Here is a 24196-nt window from a genome sequence, read left to right as displayed (position 1 = left end):
TATTTGAGATTTATTTCTTACAATTTATGATTAAATTTTAATCTTGCTGGGGAAGGAAGCGGTGGTGTGAGAGTGCTAAACTTGTGGGGTTTTTTGTTGTGGAGTTGTTGTTTGATTTTTATGATGCTGATGTATGATTATGATTGAGATTTATTGAGACTATTTGAGATTTATTTATTAGAATTTATGATTAAATTTTAATCTTGCTGGGGAAGGAAGCGGTGGTGTGAGAGTGCTAAACTTGTGGGGTTTTTTGTTGTGGAGTTGTTGTTTAATTTTTATGATGTTGCCAGACAACATCTGTCTGGATGTTGACAGAGCCAGTAAAGAGCCAGTCACATATTAGTTGCATGCAAAATGTAATTTGAATTGTCTATCGGCCCCCAAACTCTGCATGCCATCTTTAAAAGTTTGACAAGCCCTGGTAAAGGGGAATTTAGTATTACAGGGCAGCTTTCTATCTTGGTGACAGGATTGCTGTTTATGGCAAGGGTTTCGTACGCCATTGTTCAAGCTTCATACTCGTTCCACCTAAACCCTGGAATGACTGGATACATATTACACTCCAATACCTTCTAATATTTGGCTACGACATGTGCTATGCACCCGACAGTGAACACATTTTCTGGTAACAGAATTACTCAGACACCCAGTCCGACTCTCTCTTCCATATCTCTAACAATTCCGACGGTTACCATGGCATTTGCATGTAAATTGACTCTGCAGCCATGGCACTTCAGCTAATGCATTCTGCAATTCCATCGAACGAATCTATTCTCGAAACTTCCAAACCCAAATCTTTGTCCAGGGTGTGTCTTCCCTTCTGGAACTGGAAGTGATAAACCTTCCATCCAACATCTCTTGCCCCTTCCTCCAACCTACTTGACTCATCCACTTACAGTCACGTGAAAAAGTAACTACACCCCATGTAAAGTTTTGACTTTTTCAACATATTTCAACATACAGCTATTTGATCTTCATTTCAACAATATTGATAGAAAAAGGTGATATAATATAACAAATATCATGAAACATTTACATTTTGTAGTCCTAGTCCTGGTGTTGGCTTGGTGGTTAGGGTGCCGGCTTTGGATCCTAGGTTCGAATCCCGGTCGATTGCTAAATTAACACCAGGGGAGTTGACTCAGCCTGTCATCCTTCCGAGGTCGGCAAATTGAGTACCAGCTTGCTGGGATGAATGATCCCGGTGTGTACCCCGGTTTAGAATAGGTACACCGTATCCCTGCGCATCGTAAGAGACGATTAAGGGTTGGTGCCAGGAAGGGCATCGGGCCATAAAAATATTGCCTCAAACAGGGAACCATGATTGTCATGGGGCCCACAAGGCTAACCCCTGCTCTAGCGGGGAAAATGGCCTTAAAACGATCATTCATTTACATTTTGTAGTCCATTGTATAATTTAAATAAACATAAATGCAAATTTCGCATGTGGAAAAAGTAAGTACACCCCTACATTTATCACTACTTCAAATACCTAAAATTAGAATCAGGTGCACCAGCTCAGGTGCAAATGATTAGAACATCGTTAGAGAGGATCTTGGAGGAACCTGTCTTATTTAAACCTCAGACATTTCGTTTGGTTTGCTCTTTGTTGTTGAAGTGTGCAGCGTCACCATGCCTAGATCAAAAGAGCTCTCTGAGGCCTTCAGGAAGAAGGTTATAGATGCCTACGAGTCTGGGAAGGGATTTAAAAAGATCTCCAAACAATTTGAAATCAATCATTCGACTGTCCAGAAGATCATCTACAAGTGGAGAAGATTCCAAACAACTGCCAACTTTGTTCCGGCCAGGCCGCCCCAGCAAGTTCAGCCCAAGAGCAGACCGCAAGATGCTGAAAGAAGTCTCTAAGAACCCCCAGAATGTCATCACGGGACCTACAGGTAGCTCTTGCCACTGTTGATGTCAAAGTGCACGAATCTACCATTAGAAAGAGGCTGCACAAATTTGATCTACATGGGAGGGATTCCAGGAGGAAACCTTTACTGTCCAGAAAGAACATCAGGGCAAGACTAAAGTTTGCCAATGGACACCGAGGCAAAGACCAGCACTTCTGGGACAAAGTGCTCTGGACAGATGAGTCAAAGGTAGAGCTATTTGGCCACAGTACCAGAAGACATGTTTGGTGACAACCAAAGACAGCATTTGACCACAAGAACCTGATACCAACTGTAAAGCATTGTGGTGGAAATATTATGGTTTGGGGCAGCTTTGCTGCATCAGGGCCTGGGCAGCTCACCATCATAGAATCCACTATGAATTCTTCATTGTACCAGGGAGTGCTTGAGGATAAAGTGAGGCCATCTGTCAGAGAGTTGAAGCTCAACCGAAGGTGGACCTTGCAACATGACAATGACCCTAAACATACCAGTAAATCCACCAAGGAATGGCTGAAAAGAAAGAAATGGAGGGTTCTGGAATGGCCAAGTCAAAGCCCGGATCTAAATCCCATCGAGATGTTGTGGGGGGATTTGAAACGAGCTGTGCATGCAAGAAACCCCTCAAACATCGCACAGCTGAAAGAATTCTGCATGGAGGAGTGGGCAAAAATTTCTCCCAGTCGATGTCAGAGACTGGTAGACAGTTATAAGAAACGCCTACTTGAGATTGTTTCTGCCAAAGGGGGCAATACCACCTATTAGAGCCAAGGGTGTACTTACTTTTTCCACATGCGAAATTTGCATTTATGTTTATTTAAATTATACAATGGACTACAAAATGTAAATGTTTCATGATATTTGTTGTATTATATCACCTTTGTCTATCAATATTTTTGAAATGAAGATCAAATAGCTGTATGTTGAAATATGTTGAAAAAGTCAAAACTTTACATGGGGTGTACTTACTTTTTCACATGACTGTATGTTCTTCGAAAAGTACAAGTCTCTGGCTGTAGTTAGAGAACGTCAACAGTACCGCAGAGTCTGGTTATTCACTCAGACCAACTAGCAGGGATTGCAATCTGGATTCTTCAAAAGGATTAGTCTTCCAGCTCCTCTTTGTTCGCTATTCATGACACCTAAGAAAATGTTTTTTTTGAAAGTTCTCTTTGTTTGTTTGTGTCTTACTTTCTTTTTCCTTTTCTTTTTTTCTTTCTCTTTCTCTTTCTCTTTCTCTCTCTCTTTCTCTCTCTCTCTGTCTCTGTCTCTCTCTCTCTCACAACATTTGACACCAGCCTTCACAAACACTACTCCATTAGCAACTGAATACCTGAGCCACAGTTGGTCATTCTGCAAGGCTTGCAATAAATGTGTGTCCATCTTCATATGAGCCAAAAAACATAATGTGGCAAAACTAAAGGATGAACTCTTCAATTTGCTTCCTTCTTCATAGCAGGGTTTATGCCTTGTTCAGTCTGGTGTGTTTCCGCTTGCAGACACATCTCAAGTTATATATAGTAGGATTGTCCTTTACCCTAGGGCGCTAATCATGTATTTGGAAGATAGATATCGCTCCAATGCTAAATATGGGTGCAAAATAGAATCTCTCAACTTCAGGCCATTTCTATTAGTTCCACTGACAAGAAAAGTCATGGAATCCACCATCGCATGCCAACATCAAGTCTTTCCTTTTCCTACCCGATTTCTGAACATCATTTTGGATTTTGCATATGCTGCTTCTTCTATCGAAACAATGATTAAAGGCCCTGATTCTCAAGCAAGATGTCAAGAATCGATGAAAAATAGCAATTTTGGCTCACCCATGATATTGTCCTGTCCGTGGCCGATGAAGACCGGTCTCAGACGAATAGCCGAGACAAGCTTTAACTCCGAGGCATATTTCGAACCTTGGCGGGATTGTTTTTGGCGCACACGGGAAAGACCCGAAGCCTTATCTGATCGGAAACACACGGGGTTATTCCGAACCCACAAAACAACGAAACGAACCAGGACAGAAAGTAAAATTCAACAAATATAAATTTATTTACCGCACTATAGAAGACAACAAAAGGTGAGGAAAACTATAATTGAGACGTCTCCACTCAGACTCGTATACAAACAGGGGGAGGGGGAGGGGGGAATAAAAGAAAATAAATAATGTTTCATTTCAAGCCGGCCAGCACTTAGGTAGCCTTGGGTCCCCAAATGGCTGGTAAGGCTTGCTGGTTGTTGCCTCGAACCACCGCATGGGAAACGCACAAGATGGCACTGAAGCGCGCCCGTAGCCTCACCCTCAGTGCACAACTATCAGCGATCTCACCTACATTCCTTTCGGTGCACAACCCCTCAGCACCCTCAACTGTGTCGTCTTCATAGATTGGGGAGTTAACTGGATTTTAATTCTTCATAGAAATCATCATTTGAAAAGTTGAGTTACTCGTGTTGATGAAATAAATTTTTAAACGGTACATACATGCTGTTGTTGCTTTTTTGGTCAAGGTACGATTGGTTAAGCACATTTAATAAACTGTAAGCTCATTCCTTCAAAAAATTGGAAACGGTACCTGGTGTTGTCGTTTTTTAAATTTATTTGTAAGCATTTTTTAAATGAAACTGTAATCATGTGCATTCACAGTCGAAAACATTTTAAACCTTTAAAATTGTCCCCTCTGAATCAGGAACTGCCGGGAACCTATCCCCCTTTTCCCCATTGAAACAATGCCCCCCATATTCGTCAATTCGACATTCGTGGCATTTTCCAGGAAAGTAACCCCCACGAATATCTGAGTCCGACTGTATTTGTTCTTCCTTTTGATTATGATAAATCTTTTTAAGATTCATTTTAACCGCGTAAATTATTTAAATGGAACATTTTATTTTAGAAATACGAGCTCTGAAACTAAGTCCCACTATTTTTGCTCTATAAATACAATGGATTATACTGTGACTAAAACCTTTGTTTCTCTGCCTTTCACACCTAGTCCTGAACACATGAGAATAATACCAACATAGAACCACATAATAGACATTTCTAGGTATAAGAAACTTTTCCAAAAAATAAAGTAGAGACATCCTTGAGAATATACAAAAATTAGGGAGAAAATTGTTCTAGAAACTATAAAACAATATATTAGTACAAATTAGAAACAAAATATATTTTAATATTTGACAAATATTTCGATCATTTCTTTATTAACGGTGAACTTCTGGCGATTTGTAAAAATGTCTCAAGATGAAAAAGAAATCTCCTTGTTATGCTTTCAAAGTCTAAACTCTCAACTCAACACTGTTACGGATTCGCCACTTCCGTCTTTGTGGTTTTCATCTACTTGAAGCATTTTTAGTTTCAGGTACTATTATTGTTACGGTTTCGGTGTGAATTGGAGATAACTGTCTTCAAAGGTAAAAATAGTGTTTCAGAAGGAAAACGAAATGGAAGAAGAAGAAACCGGGAAAAAGGAAAAGAGGCGGGCAATGGGAATCGAGAGAGATCGGAGAAGAAAGGCTTCTCTGCTTTGTGGTGGCGAGCAGACGTTTTGGACATTGGTCACGAGCGAATGTTGGTTTCCCCGGGAAAGGGATTCCCGTGACAGTGTCGTTATTGCGGTTGCAATTAAACCTGTGACGGGTTTTGGTTCCGAGAGTGAATCGTTGTTGGAGAGCAAGCTGACGCCTCCATTATCGGCCGGTCCACCATTTCACCTCACACAAGCCATCCGCCCTGTTCCACGTGTGTGTCGTGGGTTTTCCCGGAGCGACCTCAGCCTGGGAACAGCTGATTGTTCATGTCGGGTTCATTGTCGGTGAATGGAAGGTGTGAGTTTCCACTCACCTTTTGGGTGAATTATTACCAGACCGATTTCGGCCCGACATCTCACCTCGCGGCTCTTCTGCGGCTTTGACTGTCGACCGACCTGGGTTCAGGTCCCAGTACGACCTTTTCGTGTTGATCACCAGAGCGGGGATCGACTTTGGCCTTGTGTCGTGACAATCGTCGCTCTTCCCATCGCTCTGCACATCGCGCTGCCGTCGTTCTGCACGAACTTTGGGGACTGTTACGGTTCACTCACGTTGGAGTACTATGAGTTATTGATTAAGGAACATATTGGTGGTAACATCATAGGAATTGTATGGTTTAGGATGTGCAAGTGAGAGTTTCCTTGTACTTGCGTTAAGTGTTATTATTGTGTGAGTTTTGAATACAATACTTTGTTTTGTATCAATAATTGCTTGGTGTCGTTCTACCATTGGTCAATGGGACACACACCTAATAGCATATCTTTCTGCCGTGACTCCTTTCGAAGCTTGGAGGTACACTGTGGCCGGGGTTTGGGGAAGAAGCACGTAACAACACTCACCTCAATTTTCCCATACACCTCTTTTCTCACCTGCGGAGCTGTCTTCCCGAGGTAGTTGCCTTGTGCACTTCCCAACAGGAAGCCATCACCATCACCTCATTGTTATTTCTCCCATTTCCACTGCTAAGCTTTATTGCACACATGATTGAGATCCTGTTCCCACCCTTCTCCGACAATTTGTCTACGTGCGCACTGATGTATCCATTTGTTGTTGTCTCACCATTTTCCATTTGCCTCGTTTTAAACGAAATTAAACTTGAGGAACAATTTTCTAGTGTTTCCCGAAACTCCTTTCCCTCCTCTTTTGGAACAATTTAACATATTCTCAAGTATATTGTTATGTCTGTGGGATAGGGTAGATGGCAGTTAGATTAAGGACTTTGACCACTTATCTTCATGATCGTTCTAAATTACCTTGGGGATGGCTGGCAACCCCTCGTTACTCAACAAAAGTCATTTTCAAGCCTCGGTTGCAAAAAGCCTCAGTTACAAGAAGGAAGAGTTGAAGTCGGTTAGATAAGGTGTGCATAGTTTTAACTTGTTTCTCCTCATCAATCACAACAAGCTTTTGTCATTTTCTAGCTATTCAGTGGTTTGCTGTCGCTCAACATCCAGACGATATGTTATGTCACATAGCTGCTTCCGACAGTGCTGCAGTTGGCAGCGCAGTTGGTTTTCACGATGCTGCCGCTCCCGACTCTTGCCACATAACCATTGCAAGCGTGCCTGCCAGGATGTACACAATTCATATCACCCATAAGTTGACAAAAATAAGTAACCAAACAAACAAAAACAAACAAAACCAGAGCAATGTGCCGGTGTCACCAATATGTCTCCGCATAGTCCCACAATGGGTAGATGCCCTCGTTCACTGTCCTATAAATAAACAAGTTTGATTTAAATCCCTTTAGCTTTTTTAAGGTTCCAGGTTAAATCCAATATGGCTGCCAAACCATGTGACCTATGATGTCATAAGTTGAATATTTCAATACAAATGTGTCATATATCATGTTTTTTTCAGATACAAGATGGAGGCTCGTGTAAGAGCTAACATTAATCACAAAAAAACCAAAACGGACACATACACAACAACAACAGGCATTTCAAGGCCATTTTCCCTGCAAGAGCGGGGGTTAGTCTTGCGGTCCCCATAACAAACTTCTCCATTTTGCCCTATTTTCTGCATCTCCCCTTGTTAACCCCCTTGCCCGCATTTCTTCTTCGACCATCTTTAGCCAAGTCTTTCTCGGTCTTCCCTGTCCTCTACTTCCTTCTACATTCATTTCCATCACTCTTCTCAACCAGTCACTTTCATCCTTCCTCAACTCATGACCAAACCATCTCAACCTGTTTCTCTTCACAGCATCCATCACAGGCTCTATTCCCATCATCTTTCGCAATTCATCATTTGTCTTCCTCTCTCTGAACGATACTCCACACATCCACTGAACCATTCACATTTCCACCCTTTCCAGCCTTCGTTGCTGCTCTACGCTCATTAGCCATGTCTCGCTCCCATAAAACACAAAACATAAAAGATAAACACATATTAAAAATATATAAAACATGTAAAAAACAAAAACAAAAACAAAAAATCAAAAAACAAACAAACATAAAACACAAAACATAAAAGACATGTTATAAAGGGAGCGGGAGACAAGATGGCGAGAAAGGGGGAAGCACACAAGCACAACAGCAGAGAACAGGGACATCGAGAGATCTGTGGGAGGGAGGGGGCTTGGGAGGAGGAGGCATGGGAAGGGGGAGGGGGAGGGTGGGAGAGGTATAAAACACATGGACACTGCTAGAACTTCCAGGAAAGAAGTCGGTATTTCAAAAATGTGGATCTGGGGTGAATTAACGGGGGATGAAAAGATCAAGGTTTTGGATGGGGGAAGATAAGAGATGATGGTGAACAGCTGTTTTAAAGACCTGGAGGGAGGAGTGGGATTGAAGAGAGTGAGCGAGTTTGTTCCAGAGTCGGGAGAAAAGAGGAATGAAAGAGTGAAGGTGAGCAAAGAGTCTTGATTTTGGCAGTTTCACCAGAAGCGGGATGCTGGCAGATCTTGTGCGACCTGTAGGAATATTTGGGAGACAGAGCACAGACAGAGCTGGGGGGGCTAGGCCGGAGAGGAGTCGGTAGAAGACAGAAAGTCCACCAACCTGCCTGCGGTGAGTGAGTGAAAGGCCCTCGGAGATAGCGTCATCGCAGGAGATTCCAATGATTCGGAAAGCTTTGGTCTCAACAGCATGAAGCTGAGCTAGGTGTGAGGCAGGAGCACCAGCCCAGATGGGAGAGCAGTATTCCATTGAGCTGCAGATGAAAGCCTTGTATGTGGTGAGGAGCACAGGTGTGCCAAGGAAGGACTTCGCAGGACGGAGGATGCCCAGTCGGGGACTGGCTTTGGAGGCCAGCTTGGAAATGTGGTTTTCCCAGGAAAGATCATGGCAGATAGTGAGACCCAAAAGCTTGAGTGACAGAACTTCTTGGAGAGGATTGTTGAGAAAGTAGATGGGAGGGTTGTCCAGTCGGTCTTTTAGGAGAGACATAGTAAGAGTGTGAGATTTGTCAGGATTGAAAGAAATGTTCCACTTGTTTTTTTTTTGTTTTTTTTTTCGCATACAAGATCGAGGCTCGTGAAAGAGCTAACATTAATCACACAAAAAGTCAAACCGACACATAAAACACAAAATAAGGGGAGCAGTAGGATCAATAAGGGGAGACATCAATTATGTCTCCGGAATCAATCTTGACTATGCCGTATCTCACTTCGTCCATTGAGAATCCGTTCGTTTGTTCAGCAAATTATATCAAAAGATTCTCCTGATATTCTTTACAAAACAGACAAAGACAAATCCGTTTTTCTCCATCTAGTAAGTTGTGAAGAAAATCAGCAGACATTTGCTCATGAACTTTATGCACGTGGGTCGGACTTCTCCTTCTGGGATCCAACAGACAGTATTAGCCTATTATATCTGTATAGCTGTAGAGTATTGAAAAATTCCAAAATCATAATATTTAACAGCAAAGATACAGCGGCATATTTCCTAGCAAATGAAAAAAAGTCCGGAGCAATCGCAGTTTCCCTGTTGCCTTATAAACTGCCCAGGCAACCCGGGTTCAATATTTTTAAATTTAATTGAAAAACATTACAATTTTACCGTAAGCTTCGATTAATTTGAAGCAACATTTACTTCTTATTTTCTTTCCCAAGAGCATTTGCACGTTTTACAGTGGGACAGAAACAGACGACGGCCTTAGCTTTTTCTCTGTGCTGCAAAACTAGACCGTGGGAATGGAGATGGAGGACCTCTTCAGGAAGCAAAATCTGCTTAGAAAAGCTGGTTCGTCATCGAGCATGATCTGGAGCTTCTTTAGATTTGAAAAGAATCCGGAAAAACTGAGCAATCATCATCATACTAAAATAAGCAATTTGTTATCTGTCTGTCTATCTGTCGATATTTGACTGCGATACATTCGGTCGTTACTTATCCAATCTCAACCAAACTTGACAGGAGGACTAAGGGCCAAACAATGAAGGCTGTAGCGAATTCATCCCCCCCCCCCAGGGGGTTTTCTCTACCAAGGGGGGTTTCCCCACCAATGGGGATGTGTTGAGCTGTATATCCGTGTTAAGATAGCTTTATCGTGGCGTTTTCCAAAGCTGCTCCTCATAATAAAAATAAAAGCATAATATTAATGTTATTAAAAAGATATACTATTTAATACTCGTAATATCTCCCCCTCCCCAAGGGGTGCTTCCTCCTTTGACAACAATTGACCAGTCTGTGATTTTGTCCAGGTCTGCAGAGTGAGGAGGGTGCAGACTGCCGATCTGAGGGATGAGGTATGGAGCGGCAGAGAGTAGAGTCATCAGAAAAGAGATGGAAACGATTTCCAGAAAGTCGGAGAGATCATTGATGAAGACCAGAAAAAGCACAGGGCCCAGAACACTGCCTTGGGGAACTCTAGCCTGAACAGGAAGGGAAGATGAGAGAAATCCATTCAGGGCCACACGTTGACTATGACCAGAGAGGAATACCATCAGATTTCCATGAATACCATCGGAGGAGAGTTTGGTGAGCAGAGCGGGGTGCCAGACCGTATCGAAAGCACGTGATATTTCAAGGGAGAAAGCTCTGATTTCCTATTTGGCATTGAGGACCTCCATCCATTGTTGCGACATCAGAAGCAGCATTTCCAGAGTAGAATGACCTGGTCTGAATCCAAATTGATGATCAGAGATCAAGCCATTGGAGAAGAGGAAAGATTTGATATCCGAAGCAATGATGGATTCCATGAATTTGCTGATAATTGGGAGCAGGCTGATTGGTCTGTAGTTGCATGGATCTGTTTTTGCACCTATTTTGTGTAAAGCGGTAATGTTGGCTGGTTTCCAAGCTGATGGCAGATGACCTTGAGCAAAAGAGAGGGTGAAGAGAACAGAGAGAGGGCGTGAAAGAGCAGTAGAGCAGGATTTTAGGACCCGTGGGCTTATGCCGTCAGGTCCAGTTGCAGAATCAGAGTCGAGGTTTGACAGAAACTTCTCCACCTTGTCAGGAGAGAAGGACACAGAGTCTAGGAGAAGCTGGGTTCGACTGGGTATGGTGGGTATAGAGAGAGACAGGTTTGGGCATGCAATTTCAGATTTTTAGGATAAGGAATTCGATTAAAATTTTTTTGGCTGGTATACCACTTCACCGATGATATCATCATTATTATGCTTTTGTTCCCCATTGGGAGTACTTGGAAATCTGCCAAGTTTCAAATTTTTCCATTCAGTGGTTTCCGAGAAATACTTTTTTAATTATTTGCATTAAATCCAAGATGGCTGCCATACCACGTGCCCAATGCCATCACAATTATCATAAAAAAAACATTCTGCATGGGTGTCACTCCTACCCTGAAAGTTTTGTCTCAATCGGACATGCGGTTGCTGAGAAAAACGAGGTTTAGCCCCTACGGACAGACAACCCGAAAACAATGCCTCCGGCCACCTTAGGGGGCGGAGGCATAAAAATAGTTTCATTAAACACAATTTAAAAAAAAAAAAAAAAACCACCTTTAGAGGCCATTTTTCCCCGCAAAGTGGGGGTTGGCCTTTTTCGGGAACCGTGGTTGTTGTTGTTTTTCGGTCCCCTTTTTGAAGCAATGTTTTATGGCCGGATGCCCTTCCTGACGCCAACCCTTTTTGCCGCCTTTAACGACAAACAGGGAATTACCAGTGAACTGGTACTCAATTAGCCGACCTTGGAAGGATGACAGGCTGAGTCAACCCCCCTGGCGTTAATTCAGCGATCGACCGGGATTCGAACCCAGGATCCTAGGATCCTAAGCCGGCACCCTAGCCGCTAGCCCAACACCAGGGGCATTAAACACAATAACAGAAATAAATTTGGTTCATAATTTAAGTGTAACGATACGCATGACAAATATAGCATTATAGCAAGGTGGAACTAGAACGGCACTCAGTAGAGAGCATACCTCCGCCTGGTGAACAGTTTGTTTGTATCCCACTGATAGGCCGGATCTGGATTGGGACCTGAACCAAAATATCATCGGCTTGTTCTTGTCACCTAAGCAACTCGTCCACCAAGTTTATTCATAACTCGTCCATAACTTTTTTAAATATCATGTTGTAGCGGTTGCCGCAGAACATACACAATCGCCTTGCACCTGCCGGGGACGCAACCGGGGAGCGATCGCTGTGTCGGGCTCGCCCAGACCGCCCGGAGACGCTCAGTCTCGCCTTTCCCGGGCATGTCCGGACTCGCCTTTCCCGGGCTCGCCCAGACCGCCCGGAGACGCTCAGTCTCGCCTTTCCCGGGCATGTCCAGACTTGCCTTTCCCGGGCTCGCCCGGGCCGCCCGGAGACGCTCATTCTCGCCTTTCCCAGGCATGTCCAGACTTGCCTTTCCCGGGCTCGCCCAGGCCGCCCGGGCACGCACACTCTCACCGCGTGTGATTGTATATATATTGCTGCCCGATAAACGGGCTTTTCAGAGTACCCGAGTTTGGTTTTGTGGAATAAAGAAACTCGGATGAATTCCCGTCTTTTGTCGCGTCAATCCTTTTAACTCGCGTAGGAGCACAGCCCCTTCATTGGTGACCCCCGACATGGACACGGCAGTTGCCCTTAAACTGCCTACCTTCTGGGAGGCTCACGCGGCGGTTTGGTTCGCACAGGCGGACTCCCAGTTTGCCCTGCGAGGCATTACCACCGACGACACCCGCTTCCACCATGTGGTAGCGGCACTCTGCTCCGCCACCGCGGTCCGCGCCCTGGGCCTCCTCCAGCACCCGCCAGCCGCTGACAAGTATGGTGCGATCAAGACGCTCCTCCTCGACGCATTCGCCCTCTCACCGGCAGAATGCGCACGACGCCTGCTCGACCTGCCCGAGCTCGGCGACACGCGCCCATCCGAGCGAATGGACTACATGCTCTCGCTGCTCAGTGAGCACTCCCCGCATTTCCTTTTCCGAGAGCTGTTCCTCCGCCAGCTGCCTAGCCAGGTACGCCTCGCCCTGGCAGGCACGCAGATCACGGATCCCCGCGCCCTCGCCAGGGAAGCCGACAAGATCTCCTCGGCAGGCCAGCACATCGGGGCGGCTACCTGGAGCCCGCCGCCGTCCGAGGCGACGCCCATGGTGCCCGAGCGCCCGGTGCGGTTGGAGGCCGAACTGCCGGTGCAACTGGAGGCTGCCACGCCGCGCCGACCGCTCCCAACACGACGGCCGGGGCCTCCACCTGACCAGGCGTGGTGTTATTACCATGCCAGGTTCGGACACAAGGCTCGGACATGCCGACCCCCGTGCACTTTCGGCAAGTCGGGAAATGACCGGGCCGGCGTTCATTACCAGACATGAGCGCCGGCAACTCGGGCAACTTGCTTTTTATCAAGGACAAAGCGTCCGGGCGGCGCTTCCTTTGTGACACCAACTGAGCGTCATACCCGCCTCCGAGCAGGACAGGCAGACCGCCGTTTGCGGCCCCTCCTTGGTCGCTGCCAACGGATCGTCCATCCGCACCATCGGCCCGCGCAACGTCACCCTCTGCTTCGGCAACCAGCGCTTTAACTGGACCTTTGTGACGGCGAGCGTGCCCATGGCTTTGCTGGGCGCCGACTTCCTCTGCGCACATGGGGGGCTGCTGGTCGACGTCAAACGGCGTCGCCTTGTCAACGCCGAGACTTTCAGCTCCCTGGCATGCACGATGAGCAGCTCCGCGCCGACCGAACTAGCATGCGCCCTCCCGGCGGCCAACGAGTTCGCTCGCCTGCTCGCGGAGTTCCCGGCCCTCACGCGGCCGACGTTTTCTGCCGTCGCAGTGAGACATGGTATCGAGCACCACATACCAACTACGGGCCCGCCGGTCTACGCCAGAGCCCGCCATGGCAAAAGCCGAGTTCGACGCGTTGGAGCACCTCGGCATCGTGCGGCGCTCCGATAGCGCGTGGGCCTCGCCACTGCACATCGTGCTGAAGCCGGGGGGCAGTTGGCGCCCATGTGGCGACTACCGCCGCCTCAACGACGCTACCACCCCCGACAGGTATCCGGTCCCGCACATCCAGGACTTTTCCGCCCGTTTGGCGGGGCAGGTCATTTTCTCAAAAGTTGACCTAATACGGGGATACCACCAGGTACCTGTCAGGCCGGCCGACGTCCCAAAAACGGCCATCATCACGCCGTTCGGCCTGTTCGAATTCTTGAGAATGCCGTTTGGCCTCAAAAACGCGGCCCAGGCGTTCCAACGCTTGGTGGACGGCGTGCTGCGCGACCTGCCATTCCTCTTCATCTATCTGGATGACATCCTCGTCGCCAGCACGTCCCGGGCCGAGCACCTCCTCCACCTCCGAACACTGTGCGAGCACCTCAGCGAGCACGGCTTAATCGTCAACCGGGCCAAATTCCGCTTCGGCACGACGGCCGTTGACTTTTTGGGCCACCACATCACCAGAAACGGGGCCGTGCCGCTGCCAACCAAGGTCGAGGCCATCACTGAGTTCCCGCGTCCCCGCTCCATCAAGGCCCTGAAGGAGTTCCTCGGCATGGTGAATTTCTACCACCGTTTCGTGCCCTGCGCTGCTCAGCTCATACGGCCCCTTTACGAAGCCCTCCGGGGCAAGCCGGCCAAGCATGATGTCGTCTGGTCCGCAGCCATGGACGCGGCATTCACAGGCGCAAAGCTGGCCCTCGCCGACGCAACGCTGCTGGCTCACCCGGTGCTCGACGCTCCAATCGCCCTCACTACGGATGCCTCCGACTGCGCGGTGGGCGCCGTACACAAACAATGGGTGAACGGGGTTTGGCAGCCACTCGCTTTTTTTAGCCGGCAACTCCGGCCGAATGAGCTAAAATACAGCACATTTGACCGCGAGCTCCTCGGTCTATACCTGGCCATTCGCCATTTCCACCACCTCCTGGAGGGCCGCCCGTTCACGGCTTTCGTCGACCACAAGCCGTTGGTTTACGCGATGGCCAAAGTCACGGAGCCGTGGTCGGCCCGCCAGCAGCGCCACCTCTCCGCCGTGTCGGAATTTACCACGGACATTCGGCACGTCGCCGGTAAAGACAACGCCATGGCCGACTGTCTTTCTCGGGCCAGCGCGAACGCGGTCCACCTCGGCGTGGACTTCGCGCTTATGGCGGCCGACCAGACCACCGACACCACGGTGCAAGACCTCCGGGTGGCGGACACGGGCCTCCGCCTGGCCGACGTCCTCTTCGCGGACACTGTCCTGCTCTGCGACGTCTCCCAAGGCCAGCCTCGCCCCATCGTGCCCGTTACCTGGCAGCGCCGTGTTTTCGCCTCCCTCCACGGCCTTTCCCACACGGGCCGGAAAGCTTCCCAGAAGCTGGTGTCGGCGCGTTTCGTCTGGCACGGACTTCGACGGGACGTCCGCGATTGGGCCAATGCCTGCACGGCCTGCCAGCGGGCCAAGGTCCACCGCCACACCCAGGCCCCGCTGGCGCCTTTCACCGTGCCCGAACGGCGTTTCGACCATGTCAACGTGGACCTGGTGGGCCCCCTTCCCCCATCACGAGGTTTCACACACCTGCTCACCATGGTGGACAGGACCACCACGTGGCCGGAGGCCGTTCCCCTCGTTTCCACCACCACCGCCGACGTGGCGCAGGCTTTCATCGCCACCTGGGTCGCCCGCTTCGGCGCACCGGTGGACATCTCTTCGGACCGCGGTCCGCAGTTCACCTCCGAGCTGTGGGGCGCGGTCGCCCGCAACCTGGGGGTCAAGCTCCACCGTACCACGGCCTACCACCCCCAAGCCAATGGGTTTTGCGAGCGTTTTCACCGCTCTATGAAGGCCGCGCTCATGGCCGGCCTTCAGGACGGCGGTTGGGCCGACCGGCTGCCGTGGGTCCTCTTGGGCCTCCGCACGGCCCCCAAGGAGGACCTCCAGGCGTCCACCGCCGAGCTCGTCTACGGCCAGCCGCTACGCGTCCCGGGCGAGTTCGTGCCCGACGCTACCAGTCCCTGGTCCGCGGCTCGCCAGCGCTCGGACCTGCAGGAGGCCGCCCGACGGTTTGCCCCCGTGCCAACGTCCCGCCACGGTGGCCCCCAGTCCTACGTCCCCCCCAGCGCTTCGCACAGCGGAGTACGTTTTTGTGCGTCATGACGCACACCGGGGGCCACTCCGGCCACCGTACAACGGACCCTTCCGGGTCCTGCGACGGGATGACAAGTCTTTCATCATCGACGTCGGCGGCAGGTCGGACCCGATTTCGGTGGACCGCCTCAAGCCGGCGCACGTGGACGTCGACCAACCACCACGGTTGGCCCTTCCTCCGCGGCTAGGCCGCCCCCCATCGGTTGGCCCTTCCCTCCGCGGCGAGGCCACCCCCCGTCCACGGTTCCCCCCGCTTGACCACCCACCACCACACCGGACCCCCCCCCCCCACGACCCTCCAGGGGTCGCTTTGGCCGGGTCATCAGGACCCCCCTTAAATTGACCCTGCCGGTGCAAGTCGATTCTGGGGGGGGGGGCGCGTGTAGCGGTTGCCGCTGAACATACACAATCGCATTGCACCTGCCGGGGACGCAACCGGGGAGCGATCGCTGTGCCGGGCTCGCCCAGACCGCCCGGAGACGCTCAGTCTCGCCTTTCCCGGGCATGTCCGGACTCGACTTTCCCGGGCTCGCCCAGACCGCCCGGAGACGCTCAGTCTCGCCTTTCCCGGGCATGTCCAGACTTGCCTTTCCCGGGCTCGCCCGGCCCGCCCGGAGACGCTCAGTCTTGCCTTTCCCGGGCACGCCCACTCTCGCTGCATTTGATTGTATATATATTGCTGCCCGATAAACGGGCTTTTCAGAGTACCCGAGTTTGGTTTTGTGGAATAAAGAAACTCGGATGAATTCCCGTCTTTTGTCGCGTCAATCCTTTTAACTCGCGTAGGAGCACAGCTCCTTCAAAGTCATATATCGCTTTTCGCCCAATCTCTCAATGGTGAAGAATCACTTAAAAATTAAATAATTCTCGTATCTGAATGCATATTCAAATATTCACCAAAATCGAAACGATTAGTCTTTGTCACACACACAACATGTCCACGAGGTTTCGTCCAAATCGGTCCATAACCTTTTGAGATATCCTGCTATGTATCGGATTTGGCCCGATCTCCCAATGGTGAAGAATCACGAAAAATTCTAGGAGGCGGATCAGAATCCGGATCTTCACCAAAATCGAAGCTATTGGTCCCTTTCACACACCCACCTATCCATCAAGTTTCGTCTGAATCCACCCATAACTTTTTGAGATATACTGCTCACAGACAAACAAACAAGCAAACAAACAGAGAAAGAGACAGGGTTGAAACATAATCTCCATCTACCTTCGGTGGGGGAGGTTATAATAGCTTTCAACAATCTCTGGAACAAAAAGAGCATGGACAGTATTTGCAAGTTCGGTGCATTGCTGAGATCAAGAGAAAGTCAAATTATTTTCTTTACACAATACAACTGGTGGAAGAACAAGGCGACACAGGAGGTACGAGTTGACAGTGGTGCAGTGGGGAAAAAATTCCTGTTTACCTTCGTTTCCGCCAGCCACCTGCAGGGTTCCACTTGTCTTTTACTCTCAGCCACCACCTGGAAAGTCAGTATCATTGATTGTAAGAATACGCATTACATGAGGTGTCATATTTTAGGATGTTGTATAACAATGTGTATAAGGTCAGCTTCCTCGAGTATAAGAGGTCACATCAATGTATGATGTGGGAGACAAAGCATGTGACAAGAGATGGAAGATAGCAACAAAGCATATACAGTGCATTCAGAAAGTATTCAGACCCCTTCGCTTTTTTCACATGTTGTTATGTTGCAGCCTTATGCTGAAATCGTTTAAATTCATTTTTTCCCTCATCAATCTACACTCAATACTCCATAATGACAAAGAGAAAACAGGATTTTAGAAAGTTTTGCAAATTTATTTAAAAAAAAAAACCTGAAATATCACATTGACATAAGTATTCATACCCATTGCTATGACACTTGAAATTTAGCTCAGGTGCTTCCCATTTCTCTTGATCATCTTTGAGATGTTTCTACACCTTGATTGGAGTCCACCTGGGGTAAATTCAATTGATTGGACATGATTTGGAAAGGCACACACCTGTCTATATAAGGTCTCACAGCTGACAATGCATATCAGAGCAAAAACCAAGCCATGAGGTCGAAGGAACTGCCGGCAGAGCTCAGAGACAGGATTGTGTTGAGGAACAGATCTGGGGAAGCCTACAAAAAAATTCTGCTGCATTGAAGGTTCCCAAGAGCACAGTGGCCTCCATAATTCTTAAATGGAAGAAGTTTGGAACAACCAGGTCTCTTCCTAGAGCTGGCCGCCCGGCCAAACTGAGCAATCGGGGGAGAAGGGCCTTGGTAAGAGAGGTGACCAAGAACCCGATGGTCACTCTGGCTGAGTTCCAGAGATCCTGTGTGGAGATGGGAGAAACATCCAGAAGGACAACCATCACCAACACTCCACCGATCTGGGCTTTATGGCAGAGTGGCCAGACGGAAGCTAAACAGTTCAATCTTGGTTTCATCAGACCACAGAATCTTGTTTCTCACAGTCTGAGAATCCTTTAGGTGCTTTTTTGCAAACTCCAAGCGGGCTTTCATGTGTCTTTCACCGAGGAGAGGCTTGTATTACCTTACATTTAAAAAACACTAGAATGACAGTTTTATAGCTCGGTTGAGATTCAAACTCCAGCTAGATATCTCAATGATGAATATGCATACCTCGAGGCTATCTGGCCAGCCATAGGATACTAAAGAAGATGAAAATATTAATTTTACATACCTGCAGATCTGTTGAATCCTTGCACATCACTTGACACAATTCCTGAACCTCCTGCTCAAATGTCATAATAAAAGACTCCATCTCAGCCTCCAGCATCACCACACGTTCTCGCAGCTCATTTTCAGACCGCTTCAGCTTTGCGAAGCAATCTGCATTACATGCCATCACTTTAACCTAAGTGAAGAATTCCAAAATTGGACATGTGTCAGATGAGAGGAACACTTTACTTGCACCACACTCATTTTTCTATGAATAAATGAATAAATCAAACAAACAAGCAAACAAACAAAATCTAAAGATCATTTGAACACTGGAGACAACACTTCGGAGATTGATTTTGCTTTAACCTTAGAAACGACCACACATCACATATGACGTTTATATGATGGAACACACAGATGATGCTATTATCTTTGGCAGAGCATAATCAACAGTAGTGACAAAAAAATAACAAGTTGTCACAACCACGATTTTATGCTTTGTGATGGTTTCTCCGTTTTGTTTGTTTGTTGGCCACATGTTTGTCACCGTCTGTAACCTCATTGAACTCCTTCTCAACTTCTTCTTCTTCATCCCCATTCCGTTGCAATTCTCCGGACCACCCTTATTTCCATCTCCTCTATCGCTGACATTCATTCTTCTCAAAAAGTCCCGCAAAAACTCGTCGCTATATAAATCATTCTCAGCTCATTCCTCACGACATTCAGTAAAAACATATATTCTTCTCTTCTCTCACCTGACATTTTCTGCTCCTCCTGCACCCTCACACTGTCAACTCAAGTCTTGTAAATGACAACTTAAAATGTTTCATAGTCCTATATTATCATTTCCAATTGTCTTTTCCTATACTGCTTCCTCTTCTTCCCAATTATTGTGTGCAATTCCTCGATCGCTCGCAAACACACGGCCCCATCTCCCATCACAATCGTGCAGTGATTGTTTTCTTCGTGTCTTTCATTACCATCACCTAAATCCCAATCGCGATGTCATTCTTCATCATGCTGACCACATAATCCTGCAAAAGACGTTTTGTATCCTTGATTGATCCTGTGGTACCAGGATGATGCTGGAGGATCCGGGTGATCTTGCGGGGTCAGGGTGATGAACGCCCTCCTGTCAGCACCCTTCCCTACATCTCCTTCATGTCTGTGTCCCCTCGTATCCATCCTTGCTCTGTGCCCACCTACACCATGCCTTCCCTCTCTTGTCATGTCTCAACCCTCCAAGCCCTCAGGAGTACTTTAAGCTGCGCTTTCCTTTCTTCAACCACATCTTGTTTGCCAACGTGCTGTACTGTCCTCCTACAGCAGTGACATCTCAATTTACCTACCAGAGAGTTCATAGCACACCTTACCCCCACACAGTGTTCAAGAATATACTTCAATCAAAATAGAATAATGATTTTAAAGTTTGTTAAAAAAATTCCTCAACTTTAGGGTTATTGAAGCAGTCTAATATGCACCACCCTTACTTACACACCATCTTACTTAACATGTCCAAATATTGAAAAACTGGAAGATTTTAGAAGGAATAGTATTTAATGAAATTGAAATAAAATAAAGATTGTAAAGGTCATAATAAACTAGAGTAATGCGACTGTGTCACAAATATGCCTACGCATAGTCCCACAACGGAACAACAATGTGCATGGAAGAAGTTTCGGGAACTGAGTGGCGTGCTGATGAGGAGGGGAGTGTCGTTGAAGCTGAAGGGAAAGGTGTGTGCTGCATGTGTGAGAAGTGTTATGATTTATGGGAGCGAGACATGGGTAATGAACGTAGAGCAGCAACGAAGGCTGGAAAGGGTGGAAATGCGAATGGTTCGGTGGATGTGCGGAGTATCGTTGAGAGAGAGGAAGACAAATGATGAATTGCGAAAGATGGTGGGAATAGAGCCTGTGATTGATGCTGTGAAGAGAAACAGTTTGAGATGGTTTCGTCATGTGTTGAGGAAGGATGAAAGTGACTGGTTGAGAAGAGTAATGGAAATGAATGTAGAAGGAAGTAGAGGACGGGGAAGACCGAGAAAGACTTGGCTAAAGATGGTGGAAGAAGAAATGCGGGCAAGGGGGTTAACAAGGAGAGATGCAGAAAATAGGGCAAAATGGAGAAGATTGTCATGGGGACCGCAAGGCTAACCCCCGCTCTGGCAGGGAAAATGGCCTTAAAATGCATGTTGTTGTTGTTGTTGTATAGTCCCACAATAGGTAGATTCCCTCGTTCACTGTCCTAAAAATAAACAAGTTTGATTTAAATCCCTTCAGCTGTTTCCAAGTATCACATTTTCATCCACCAGCCATGACAGGTTCCACATCGATGGGTGAAGCGGTTTCAGCGAAGGGATTTTTTTAAATATCGGCTTTCACGCTAATATGGCTGCCACACCATGTGACGTATGACCATTAAAAATGCACACTCTGCATATGTATGGGTCGGGGATCACGTTTGTGAAGTTTCGTATTGATCGGATAAGGTTCGTTTTTCTCTCCTCCCTTCTGAACCTGTTAATGACCAGCTTTCCTTCTAACATGTTCCTCCACTGCTTCAATTGCTTAATCTGATCATGTTTGTGTGAGAATCGACCATTCTCTGACTGTTATCAGGGAGCTGCTTAAGTCCTGCAGGGTATGGCAGTTCACTCAGGCCAACTGGCAGTGATGGAAAGCTACCCTCTCACTTCAGGATTGGTCTTCTATCTCTGCCATCCGCAATAATAAAGCCACCAATGAAATGTTCCACTTAAGCCTGCTATCTCTCACGTGTGGTTTCTGTACATGTGACTATGTTTACCTGCACCATGTAGGCGAGAGGAAAATCATTTTCATCCAAAGGAGGATGCCTCATAGCCAAAGAAAGATGATTTCAGAACATTTGAACAAATGATCAGACCATCAGGCTGCTGTCAAAGCAGACCATAGAAGCAACGAAGGATTCCACACACAAGGCTATATATGTAATTGACAAATTAAAAGGCACCATGACTGCGGCGTTAAAGATGGTGCTGTGTGTTGCACAGGAAGTTCATGTCAATTTCTAGGTGGAACTGATCGGAAATCTACAACTGTATAATACAAGTGAACTTCCAATATTAATTGTCTTAATTTCTTTAAAATAATTACTTGCTGAAAAGAATGCTCGTTGCAGCAAAATCGAGCAACCTGTTTTGGTAGCCCATAACGGTTCATGAACAGTAGAAAACAGTAACATGAATAGTAACTTGTATGCCAGATTTTTAAAAAGGCACAAAGGCACTGATGTTTCAGGTATATACCCTTCATCAAGGGAAGAGAGGGAGATGCAATAATAAGTTTTATTTTCCCACACTGGTAATGAGAATGATGCAGGTATGATAATTTAGTGCTTACGTAATGAGTGACATTTTAGTGAGCATGGGAGGTGGGGAGCGTGGGGATTGTAATTGGGGGTGGGAGAGGATGAAGAAAGTTGGGATAAGCAAAAAAAGAAAAACTAAATTAAAAAAATATATATATACAGTATATATTTAATGTATTGTTTGGATCAATGAGGAAAGAAAGAGGAGGGAATCAAATGTAGAAGGAAGTTCTCTTTTTTTTTTTTTCGTCTAACCTTTGTGCCTACCTGGTATTCCCCGATCACTAGCTATACATGATGAAAACTAGTCCGTGGGCTGAGTAGGGTTTACATGCACCCCCCCCCCCCCCCCCACAACTTAACTTCCCGGGTATGTCCATGTACCCCCCACCCTAGGGGTTAGGAAAAACCATGTTAACAGAAAACAAACTCATTCCCTCATAGTTTGACCTCTGGTGACCTCATTAGTGACCTCATTTGCATATAACACATATCATTGCAAAGAGTGTCCCAGGACAAACATTTTGAGGGGTCATATGCAACCATAGGATGACTAGCTAAAAAGTTATGGCCATTTGAATTTCGCCTACCCTTAATTTTCGGAAATCACTGACACAGGGGGGGGGGGGGGGGGGGTAACATCAAAATATGCGTGGGAGGTACCTTGGGAATGAGTTTTTTTTCTGTTAACATGGTTTTTCCTAACCCCTAGGGTGGGGGGTACATGGACATACCCAGGAAGTTAAGTTGTGGGGGGAGGGGGGTGCATGTAAACCCTACTCAGCCCACGGACTAAGCATATTCAACATCTCCTTTGCTACAATGTCTGTAACAAAGTTCATAACATCATTCTTTAATTCTCACGATTCTAGATATCACCACTTCAGAACTGGAAAAAACAGTTATTCAATGATAATTTACGAAAGCATTCAGTGAAACAAATCCAAGCACATTGTATTCTAGGTTTAAGGAGTTTCGTTTAGTCAGCATACCTCAAGAGCTTGAACTGTATCTTCTAAAGAAGGTTGTTCAGACAGGGTACGATTGATCAAGTTCTGTGCCTTCATCATCTTGCTGGTGGAATACTGCCCGTCAGTTTCTTTTTGCTTTTGGCACTGCCCTTCCTTCTCGAGCTCAATCGTCAACTTCATCACTTCTTCCTCCAGATGGCAAATCTCCTTATGAGCAAAGGTGGCCTTAACCAAATCTGCTTCCTCAACTCGACGTTTTGTGACGTCAATAATTTTAGAAACTTCGTCGTTCTTGCAGCGGGGCTCCGACTTCAATCGGGTCACTTCAACCTGCACCTTTTGACATATGGCTTCAAGACAAACGATTTTTCTTTCACAATAGCTCAACATAAGTTATTGTTTCCTGGCACTCTTCCGCTGGTCCAGCATCTCAACATCAAGCTCTTCAGCTCGCTTGAAGGTCATCTGCGGTGCAGGCTCAAGTCGCTGTGCTTCTTCGTTTTGAGTCTTTCGCCATGTTTCTGCTAGCGCCAACTCCTGTCGAAGAGTTTCAGCTTGCTGTTCTGCAGCACCGAGTTGAGAACGTGCTGCTTCAGCATCTCGTGCATTTTGGCCAGCGAGCTCCTCGGCCGCTAGGCAACGCGTCTTCCATTGGCGAAGTGCTTGCAGGGCCTCCATCGTCAGCTGGTGAAGTCAGTGCAAGCAAAATTACACCCAAACAAAACTAAGATGCAAAAAAATCGATGTTCTTTTTTTTTTTCCCCCCCCAACAATCAATAATGTACCAAAAACATGTATTTAACCAATTTCAATTGCTACATACTGTTGTTACAGTTGTATTGTTAGAAAGCCCATCTACTCCTGACCAATCAGAGAACTTTGTTAAGGCATGTGTGTTAGCGACATTTCTGTAATTTAATTGGCACATTCAAAAACAGCACTAATGCCAACATGACAGAGGCAGAAAATAAACGGCAACATTGTCAGGAGATATGTCTATCTATAATAACAAGCGTTACGCCTAGGTCCCCCGTCGGGGAAGTGATGTGAGTTGACAAAGTGGAACACGGAGAAAACATGCTATGATATGATATTTCGCTCATAAGGTTGAGACATACATGGAGGCAGCCATCTTGGGTTTTGACGTGGTGACCCAATTTTCAATAGCGTTCTTCCTTATGCCTAGATACACCCAAACACCAAATTAGAAGTTGGTACTTCGCTTATCTTTCAAGATATTCATCTCACAAGATTCAGACATACATGGCGGTGGCCATCTTGGATTTTGACGTGGCGACCCAATTTTAAACAGTGTTCTT

At 46.9% G+C, this 24196-nt stretch overlaps 1 protein-coding gene across 1 annotated transcript; it reads right to left on the bottom strand.

Annotated features, from left to right (window-relative positions):
• Window positions 1-4464: 4464 nt before the first annotated feature.
• Window positions 4465-23625, bottom strand: LOC144892436 (centrosomal protein of 128 kDa-like). Its single transcript, XM_078779244.1, has 4 exons — window positions 22899-23625; window positions 18575-18748; window positions 17305-17361; window positions 4465-6982 (listed from the first exon to the last, which is right to left on the bottom strand). The coding sequence occupies exons 1-4, from the start codon at window positions 23265-23267 to the stop codon at window positions 6839-6841; spliced, it is 744 nt and encodes a 247-aa protein (XP_078635370.1). The 5' UTR covers window positions 23268-23625; the 3' UTR covers window positions 4465-6838.
• Window positions 23626-24196: the final 571 nt, after the last annotated feature.

Source organism: Myxine glutinosa, chromosome 5, assembly GCF_964187855.1.
Source record: "Myxine glutinosa chromosome 5, kmMyxGlut1.1, whole genome shotgun sequence".
NCBI classification, from domain to species: Eukaryota; Metazoa; Chordata; class Myxini; order Myxiniformes; family Myxinidae; genus Myxine; species Myxine glutinosa.
This window is presented reverse-complemented; position numbering and strand designations above follow the sequence as displayed.

Excerpts from the sequence above, each read along its gene's own strand:
- LOC144892436 (XM_078779244.1), bottom strand. The coding sequence starts at position 23,267 with ATGTTGAGCTATTGTGAAAGAAAAATCGTTTGTCTTGAAGCCATATGT. Across the intron at positions 17,362-18,574 it reads AGGATTCAACAGATCTGCAG|GTGGTGGCTGAGAGTAAAAG; the intron begins GTATGTAAAATT and ends CTGACTTTCCAG. Across the intron at positions 6,983-17,304 it reads GGTGGCTGGCGGAAACGAAG|GCACGCTTGCAATGGTTATG; the intron begins GTAAACAGGAAT and ends ACATCCTGGCAG.